At 35.7% G+C, this 10,107-nt stretch overlaps 1 protein-coding gene across 6 annotated transcripts in view; it reads right to left on the bottom strand.

Annotated features, from left to right (window-relative positions):
- Positions 1 to 258: 258 nt before the first annotated feature.
- WDR64 (WD repeat domain 64) overlaps positions 259 to 10,107 on the bottom strand; it is a 174,253-nt gene continuing 164,404 nt past the window's right edge. For 5 of the 6 annotated variants that reach the window (XM_020982060.2, XM_078156257.1, XM_078156258.1 and 2 more), the window contains 4 exons: positions 8,227 to 8,332; positions 7,281 to 7,361; positions 5,640 to 5,753; positions 259 to 394 (listed from right to left, as the gene is read on the bottom strand). In XM_020982060.2, the coding sequence (XP_020837719.1) occupies positions 314 to 394; positions 5,640 to 5,753; positions 7,281 to 7,361; positions 8,227 to 8,332 (382 nt within the window). In that variant the 3' untranslated portion in view covers positions 259 to 313. The remainder of the gene's footprint in view (positions 395 to 5,639; positions 5,754 to 7,280; positions 7,362 to 8,226; positions 8,333 to 10,107) is intronic. The other variant, XM_078156256.1, reaches the window with a different exon arrangement.

The raw sequence follows: 10,107 nt of genomic DNA, 5'->3' as shown, positions 1-10,107 counted from the left end.
TGGCAAATTTTACCTGTTCATTGATTTCCTTTTGTACAAGTTTGTTATAGGTCACTTGCAAAAAAAAATCAGATTATTTAAATAGGCTTCAGTGTGCATAGGATGTTGAGGATGACTGCTTTATGTTTGTTGATATTCTGACCTAAAGACACTAAAGAGAGAATTTTCTTTAGGTCAGCCTAAAGGATGGGTGAAGATACCCCAAAGACTACTCACTCACCATACTGAAATAAAGATTGTCCACTAAGGTGCTAATCAGGTCTCAAGGTTTTATTTAAAGACTGGGTAGCAGCAACTTCTGATTTTTCTCCTTTTACTTCTGAATGACTGGGAAGAAGGCAGAAGTCAGATTAACCTCTGGGGCTAAACTTTTTCTCAGACTCCTCCTTCGAGACTGTCAAATAAAAAATACATTAGTTAGTATCTAAAATTGCAAATGTAAATATTGGGAGTGTTGTAGGCCATTTTGAACTTTGATATTTTCACAAATTACAATCTCTCTTAGAAGGAAATAGACATCCCTCTACCTATTTCATATTCTCCTATTAGAAAGCATTCTTTAAAGTGGATATACATATATATATATATATATATATATATATATATATATATATATTATATATGTATGTATGTGTGTGTGTGTGTGTGTGTGTGTATTTCTATTAAGAATTATTGACTGACAGAAGAAGGAAACAACCACATCACAAGTAAAAAGTAACTTATTTGGCTTTGAGTGTTTTCTTTTTAAAGAAAGAAAACCATATTAAAAAGTTAAACTTTCTTGACTTGAAAATTAAGAACAGAGATGTAAAAACCCTATGTTAATAACACAGCTAACATATATGCATATTTATATATGTATGTGTATATATAGATAGATCAACAATGTTAGCAGATGTGTAAAGAGTTTTTACTTATAGTATAATATAGTAGACTCATTTCCCAATTGATGGGAAATAATTTTCCTTTCCCCTACTCTGCTTTAACGGAATTTAATATTGAATTGAGATATTATATATGTGTATATATACATATATGTGTGTGTGATTCCAGGTTTGAATTGGGAAAAGGAAGGGCATGGAGAGAGAGAGAGAGAGAGAGAGAGAGAGAGAGAGAGGAGAGAGAGAGAGAGAGAGAGAGACAGAGAGAGGCAGAGAGACAGAGGTGAGAGAGAGAGAGAGAGAGGTGATGAAGAAGGGAAAGGATTAGGAAGTATGATTCTTTGATCATAGCCTCTTGGTTACTTAGATTGTTGCTTCAGCATGGGTCACTCTTATCACTGAATTTTGAAATGTTAATCAATCACAGCTCTTCAACTGCTTTATATAACTTAAAAAATTATTCTGAATGTTTTAGCAACAGCAGCCCTCCAGAAAGGAATCCCCTCCACCCCCCATATTATAGGTGCAATGACCAGAGCAATATTACCCTGTGGACTAAATGAAATAAATCTGAGAAGTGGAAGTTTCTTACTCTTGCTTAAATACTCATTCTTATGGGGCAGCTAGATGGTGCAGTGGATAGAGCACCGCCCCTGAAGTCAGGAGGACCTGAGTTCAAATCTGGCCTCAGACCAAATGCTTGACACTTACTAGCTGTGTGACCCTGGGCAAGTCACTTAACCCCAGTTGCCTAAAAAAAAAACCCACTCATTCTTATCCTAATTAGGGCTATTGGTATCTCTAATTTTTGGAAATTGCCTCTATTTTTCAAAGAGAAATTTTCTGTTTCCCGTTACATCCAAATCACTAGATATAACTAGGTTGGTATAATGCAAAGAGTCAAATTCTAGTCCTTATTTTGTCATTCATTTTGTGTGACCAAAGCAAGCGTTAGAAGGATGAGTAAATAATTTCACCTTTCTAGGTCTCAGCTTCTTCATTTGTAAAGCAAAGTTATTAAATAAAATGATCTATAGGGTCCCTTTCAGTTCTATGATATATGATGTGATTATTGCCCAAAATTTATCAGTAGTTTTCTAGGATATTACAAATTATCTTTTTTAGTGAATTTTCCTTTTTCTCAGCCTAATATTCTTTTTTTAAATGAGGAAACAAGGAGGTTGAGAGACTTATTCATGAATCATTAGCCTAGTAAAAATCATACCCTCAAACCATCTAAGATCTAAGATCTCCTCTAAGTGCATTAGACAGAATAGATAAATATCTTTTTGTTGATTCTATTCCTTACATTCAACATTCATCATTCATATTATTTTAATCATTTATTAAGTGCCTACTATGTGCCAGGCACAGAAAAACAATATAGTGGACCTTCGTTCTACTTGGCATCTTAAGAGTTAATTTTCAGCAACCAAAAAATGTTTATGCATTTAGGGGTGGAAAGGACCATAGAGATCATGTAGTCCCACTTCCTCATCTTATAGATGATGCCCACAGCTGGTAAGTGGCATACTGATAAACAAATATTGAAGTTGTATCACCTGAGAATTTACATAGCACAGATATGTAAGTGACAAAAGTGACTCCAAATCCAGCTTTCTTTCCTTATACCAGATAATTTCCCAATTCATTCCTTCTTCCTATATATCATATCCTTTATCCCCCTGTTAAACCAGAAGAAGTTGTACATCTATTTCATATTTTCTGGGGCTTTTTTTAGAGGGGGGTTGTTTGCTTGCTTTTGCTTTTTAGTGAGGTGATCGGGGTTAAGTGACTTGCCCGGGATCACACAGCTACTAAGTGTCAAGTGTCTGAGGCTGGATTTGAACTCAGGTCAGGTCCTCCTGACCCCAAGCTGCCCCAATATTTTCTGTTCTTGCTAGCCTATGGGGATAGTCCTAGCACATTCTTTTCTTATGTGCAGAATTATTAACTGAAATAAAAACACCTGTGTTTCCAGAAAATCAAATGACATACTGTTTCCTTTGACTCCGAACATATATTTTGCCATCTTGCACATTCCAAGAAAATGGCTGTTAAGAATCAACTCTGAAGTATCTGAGCTTCATTTGTAGAACCATAGAATCTTAAAGATGAAATGGACCTTGGAGATCGCCTAGTCTAATCCCTTCATTTTAAAGAGGAAAAACTGAGGCCCAGAGAGGGGAAGTGTCTTTCCCAGAGTTACATAGTTAATTAGCACTACAGTTTAGATGTGTATCTGTCATATCGACAATTATGTGGTTAATTTTGGATCTCAGATTTGTTTCCCCTTGACATCTAATAAAGTTCCAGATCTCTTCCTTGTTGTCACTGTTTAACTCAGAGAATGTAAATTATTGTGAATATGCCTAATCAAAACACAACTAGGAGGGCAGATCTAATGTCCCAAATCATTCATATAATACATTCCAAGTACAAGTAATTTTTGTGCAGAGGGGATGAATGAAACTCTGTCAGAATATTGGTATGCTGGCTAAAAGACTACTACTACATCTAGATTATCTAGGCCTTTGCATCATTTACTCAGATAATCAAGAGTAGATCAGTTAAATTCATTGGGCTCTTTTCCATCATCAGATGGTCTTTCTCCCACCCAAATTACTGGCAGAAGTGGTAGCTTATTTGAATTACCTATGTTCTCATGAATTCCATGAACCAAAAATTAAAACATTGCCATTTTTTTATAAAATAATATTTTGACTCAATGGGTCTCTTGCTGACTTAAAATTCTAACATTAACATAATTATTTACATAATAACAATTATTTATACATTACTTTTGGTGGCATACATTCAGAACCCTAGTCCAGAATTAATGTCTTTCTTTTTATACAACTAAAGTTTTATTCAATGTTACCATGACTGAAGTGTATTCTAGCATTATCTCTTCATGTAATAGAATAGGAACAATAAATTATAGAATTGGATGGGGCCTTACATATAATCAGAAATATGGAATTGAAAGAGAACTAAATGATTATTTAATCCAGTCAACTCATTGAACACATGAGAGAACAGAGAGATGAAGTAATTTGGCCAAGGACACATATAATTAGGAAGTTTGGAGATTAGAATTTAATTTTCTTGACTCAGTCCAGTGTTGTCTTTTCTACTATGCCATCCTGTCTCATTAATGCCAATCCATCTATATACAGAGCAGGCAGTTATGACTTTAAGAAGCTAAGTGACTTGCCACAAGTCACAATGTAATTAAATCATCCTCTGCCCCCCTCCCTCAATTTTATTCTTTTCATGTTTTTGGTTTGATGTCATGGAAAGGACTACAAAAATCATTGTTGGTTAATATGTTCTCTCCCTCATAACTTTTGATCTAGAAAACTGGCTTAAACCATATTAGGTAGAAGGCATCAAGTTTGGTTAAGGCCCTACAAATTGACAAATAGTGGGTACTAGTGGAGGTATCATAGGATCATAGGACTTAAGAGCTGAGAGGAACTATGGTGATATTTAATCCAACCACTCTTCCCCTCATTCTTAAGTTAAGAAAATCAAGTGTTAGAAAGATGTAGTCACTTGCCATGGCTCATATAAGTAGTAGATCCAATATCTTAGTCCAGATCTGCTGAATCCAAATGTGATACTCTTGCCATTACATTATACTATAAGTAAATATTCTGACTTTGCACAGCTGCTGAAATTATTAATCCATATGTAGATATAATGCTGCCATAAATACCCTGGGACATGTAACCAGGATAATAATAATTATGATAATACTGATAATAATAATAAATAATAATAATAATAGAAACCTCCAAATAGATTTAATAAAATCTCTGAGAGATATCATCTGGGGTTTCCTGATTTTTTAAACAAGTGAGTGAACTATGAGGCAGAAAGTCATAGTAGACATAACTTTGTTGTTATTTTAATAAAATAATTCTTTGTCTTCATTTTATTCTCTGCTTACCTGGCTCCCAATCTCTATCTCATTGCCTTAAAAACACATTCAGTATAAGAGTTTAGAATATAAATAGATGAGAATATTTCAGGTAAAATATATTCTGGATAAATAGGAGAAAGTAGGTAGGATTGCAAATAAAAATAAGGAGTAGAACATTCTGAAAAGCGGTTTAGAACTATGGCCCCAAATCTACTAAACTGTGCATACCTTTTGACCCAGAAATATCACTACTGGATCTATACCTCAAACATATTAGAGAAAGAGGAAAAGACCCCATATGTACAAAAATATTTATGGTAGCTCATTTTGTGGTGGCGAAGAATTAGAAAATGAAGGAGTGCTCATTAGTTGGGAAGTGGATAAATAAGTTATTGCATGTGTATGTGATGAAATACTTTTGTGCTACAAGAAATGGTGAAGGAGATGGTTTTAGAAAAACCTGGGAAGACTTTTCTGAGATGTTGCAAAGTGAAATGAATAGAATCAGGAGAACAATTTGTACAGTAACAACAAAACTATGAAAGAAAAACAACCTTGTTAAGACTTGCTGTCAACTTACAGATATAGGGGTGATAAACTCTCAGATTGCAATATATATACACACACACCATGGCTAATGTGGGAATTTGTTTTGCTTAACTATATGTGTCTATATGCACACATGTAACAATTTTTTTCTTGTTTCCTTAATGGATGGGGGAGGTGGAGGTGGGAAACAGAATTTAAAACTGAAAATAAAATAAAACTGGATTTTAAAAGTACATTAAAATTAACCGAAACACATCAAAGAATCCTAGTACAAAGCTTACTTGTGAATGCAGAATACGACCTCCCTTCTTTTTTCCTTGGAAATTTTCTGAAGACTCTTTATGTGCATCTGCACCAATGAGGGGAAGGAATCTCAGGCTTGTGGGGCTTGGAACCTGGAAAATAAAAATGAATAGTTGTTATGATACTAAACTTCCTGACTAGTTTTCATGACTCTTCCCTGGTTTGCACAACCTTTTCCTCTTCTACTCCCAGTGCTACCTACTTTAGCATCTCCCATGGTGTACTGAACTTGCCTTTTTCCTCTGGAACATGTAACTGCATTATCTTTTTGCATTTTTGTATTAGGATGAAAGTGGAACTTCCTCCTAGTCCCAAGGAGCTGTCCACATTGTCATTTCTTTTTGTGGGATCTTCTCAAAAACTGATCATACCAGACCCTAGATCTTAGACATCTCCTAGTGACCATTCGCATCATTACCCTTCTTTTACTGCTTAGAATTGTTTGTCCTCTATTATGTTTATTTATGGATGATTGCCTTATTACTCTACTAAACTTTATATCTTATCTAAGTGTAATATTCCCCTTCCCCTACTTCCACTTAATGTCTAGCACAGCCACATAGTAGGCATTTAATAAATGTGTGTTGACTGATGGAGTTTTGGAAGGATGCTGAGAGTAGTTACCTAGAAACAATGCATTGATCGATGACCCACTCATCATGAGCTAAAAAAGACCTTCAATGACAATGATGATGGGGATGATGATGATGAGAAGGAGGAGGAGGAGTTTATGGGAAGAAAATACCACCCCATGGGTGAAAGCCTAGTAAGTGTGGAGGAAATGCCACTAATTGAGAATTGTTGTGCCACAAGGAAAACATTGTAGTTATAGGTCTAAGCTTCTCCTGTTAGTGTTAAGTATTAAGTGCCTTTAGCTTCTTGTGTTAGTGCTTCCTACATTGTGTCTTTTTCACCCTGTGTAGAGTATGATAGGTTTCTTGAATAGATGTTACTTTTTTTCTATCTCTTCTATGAATCATTTTTAAATGGTTGTAAATCTATCAGTTAGGCAGAGAGGCAGGGAGGGAAGGAGGAAGACAGACAGAGAGAGAGAGAGAAAGAGAGAGAGAGAGAGAGAGAGAGAGAGAGAGAGAGAGAGAGAGAGAGAGAGAGAGAGAGAGAGAGAATTGAAAAGAAAATTAGTTTAGGGGAAGTTTTTTTTTCAGTATAAAGTACTTAAAAATGTTTGTAGGCAGAAGGGAGAGAGTAGCACAGTCTAGGACTCAATTGTTTTGAAATGTTTCATATGAATTATTTTTATTTTTCTAAAGAAATTGTAACCTCACAGAAGACAGGAATGTTTTACAGTTATTTTGTATTATCAATACAACTCAGCTGAGTGGGCATGGAGTATATGGTTTTTTATTTTTTTGGCTAGGCAATGGGATTAAGTGACTTGCCCAGGGTCACACAGCTAGTAAGTGTTATGTGTCTGAGGCCAAATTTGAACTCAGGTCCTCCTGAATCCAGGGCTAGTGCTCTATCCACTGGCCACCTAGCTGCCCCTTATGGAGTATATTTTCAACAAATATATGTTGATTGATTATTCGAGGTATTCCATTTTAAAATCACGGAAAAATTTGACTCTACTATGCTAAAAATGTTTAGCTTGAATTTACCCTGTATATAGGTAGGGAACCAAATATAACCCCAGCTTCTCTGTTTCCTGTCATGGTACTTTCCAAAACATTTCTTCTAATCTGTAAAAGAAAAGAGTGATTGAACATGTATGTGTTCCATGGAAACTCACATTAAGTTAATAGCTCTCAGTGGTGATGACTGTAATGGTAGGCCCCCATATGGAATAATGCTGAGCAAGTATAAACAGGATTCAAAAGGAAATGAATTACACAAGTAGCAAAAATCCAGAGAGGGAAAATGGCCCCTGATGAATGCTAATGAGGTCCAAAGGAGCTGAATTTAACCTTAACTTTAAAAACTAAACTTTTCTGCTCTGATTGCCATACTGAAGAAGTCATAGAATCAAAATCTAGAGCAGAAAGGGACCCCAGGGTCCATCTAGTCCCAGATCTTCATTTTACAGATGAGGCAACTGAGGCCCAAAGAAATTAAGTGATTTGCCCAAGATCCCACAGATAGTAAGTATCAGAAATGGGATTTGTGCACAGGTTCTTTGAATCCAGAACTACTGCTCTTTCAAACTTTGCCCAATTAGGACCAGAGGGCTCAGCAAGCCTCTGTTCTCTCTAAGACTGGCTAAATCATTTAATCTCAATTATATGACTTTTTTGTCCTTCTTTTAATAAGATAGAACGAAAGTGGTATGAATAGTGGTGAAAATTCATTGGTCATGCTACACATAAAAATAGCTAATAAAATTTGCATCAGCTGTTGGCCAAATGCCTAAAGCTGTTTGAAGTCCCAGGAGATGTTAAAAGCTGAAATGGTATGAATAGTATACACCTTTCTCTCTACCACTTTCATACAGAAAAAGGATGGGTTTGTGATTGAGAAAAAAAAAGTTTTCTGGATCTTGCTTTTCTTCTTAACACATGTATACATCTAGGAAAGCAAAAATGAAGGGATAGAAAAGAGGAAAATTACCTTAGGAGAAGAAAGGGATTTGAAAAACTTAAATTCTTGATTAACATCAAAGGGTTTGGGAATTGGTCGTCTGAATAATAAGGAGAATGAACTCATTTTCCTCCATCTGCATAAAAAGATATAAAGAAAAATGTAAGTATTAGCAGTTAATTATACTAAACTACATCTCAGCAATAAATCCTGATATCTCCTTTCTTGCTTTTCAAGTTCTTTAACTCAACCTCAACCAAATCTTTGGCAATCCTACTGCTGACACCACCCCATATTCCACTCAACTTCATAAAATCACTGAATCTTAAAGTTGGAAAGAACTTCTTGATCATTTAGTCCTTCTCTGTCCTGAAAACAAGAATCCCTTAAGGGATCCTGTTTTCCTTTTCCCCACAACTAAAACCACATGGTTTCTCCTTTTTAAGTCCAGGACACACCCACTACGCCACATTTAAGTTCTGGTTCCTGTGATTACCAGTGCCACTGCCCAAAGAAAACAACATGATTTCTATAACCAATTTACATATATTAGAATATGGCAGGAGATAATGCATGGCAGATTTGGGAAAACCACTGTCTCATGGGCTGTGGCTGACCCTTGGTTTACTTTTATCTGGCTCATGGCAAGTTTTCTAAAATGAAGTGTCTGGAAGTCTTTTCTTTCCATACTGCCTGCCATCCTACTTTAAAAATTCAATTGGGAACATTCAATATGGCTTTTAAACATCTTTAGTGGTAATGTAATTTAAAAAAATAGCTGCGAGGCAGAATGTTATTCCATGAAAAAAAATACTTTTTTTCCCCTGTGGGCCAGTCATTATGTAATAGTAATAATGACAGGTGAAATACAGTATCCTGGGAGGTGAGGGAAGACCTCAAAGATCCCTTATATGTTTATTCAGTTTTAGGAAAAGAAATCGACAAAACAGATTTTTTTAAAAAGCAACAAGAAATAGAAATTTAAAAAGCAGCCTGGTGAACTTGAAAAACATAATTATGGCTAACACAGAAAACCTGCCTTACCAGTGATAGCATGATGCAGTAGGAGAAAAAAGCACTGAATTTGGCATCATAGGATCTGGGTTTAAATCCCAGCTCTGATTTACAAACTGTGAGTCTTTGGACAGGTGACTATGCCTCTGTAGATCTCAGTCCTCTCATTTATAAAATTAGGGGGTTAGGCTAAATGGTTTTTAAGGTCATTCATTTCCAGTTCAAAATTGAGGATGAACCTATTGAGTATCTGGGAAAGGTTTAATGGAGAGGCTACACCTTGAAGGATGTATAGGGTTTGGCTAGGTGAAAAGAAAGAAGAAAGATATTCCAAGGATGGGAGTGGCGTCTATCAAAAGCAAGGCTATGAAGGAGGGAATAAGCATGGATTATTCAGGTGACAGTAGGGAGGCTGATCTTTATGGAATGGGAAGTGTGGAGTTAGAGAACACTGAGAGAAAATGTTGAATAAGTACATTGGAACTAGATTATGAAGGCCAGAGATATGAATAGCAATCTTAATAACTGGAATAAACAGCACAAAGCATGATAATACAAGAATTAAAAAAGATAAGTTAGGTAAGAGAGGAAATCCTGGGATATCACCCCATAAACGGGTGAGGTCTAAAGATACCAGCCCTGAGAGAGAAGAGATACCAGCATCCTGCTAGGGAGGCTACCACCTGGGGTGGGAGTAGTGTATTGTATGGCTATACAATTTCCTGGACTTTAGCTGTACTAGACTTTGGAGGTAGTATTTTAGTTTTTTTATATATCTAATTATTCTTGCCAACAGGTCCTAAATTAATTTCTTTCAACTACCAAGGCATGTATATGCAACCAAAATGTAAACGTAAGAAATACCAAAATGCAAAACTTTTAAAAATCATTCTTTAA

The sequence above is a fragment of the Phascolarctos cinereus genome, unplaced genomic scaffold (assembly GCF_003287225.1).
Source record: "Phascolarctos cinereus isolate Bilbo 61053 unplaced genomic scaffold, phaCin_HiC Scaffold_5;HRSCAF=322, whole genome shotgun sequence".
Classification (NCBI taxonomy): Eukaryota; Metazoa; Chordata; class Mammalia; order Diprotodontia; family Phascolarctidae; genus Phascolarctos; species Phascolarctos cinereus.
Note: the sequence above shows the minus strand (reverse complement) of the source record. Positions and strands in the feature narration are given on the sequence as shown.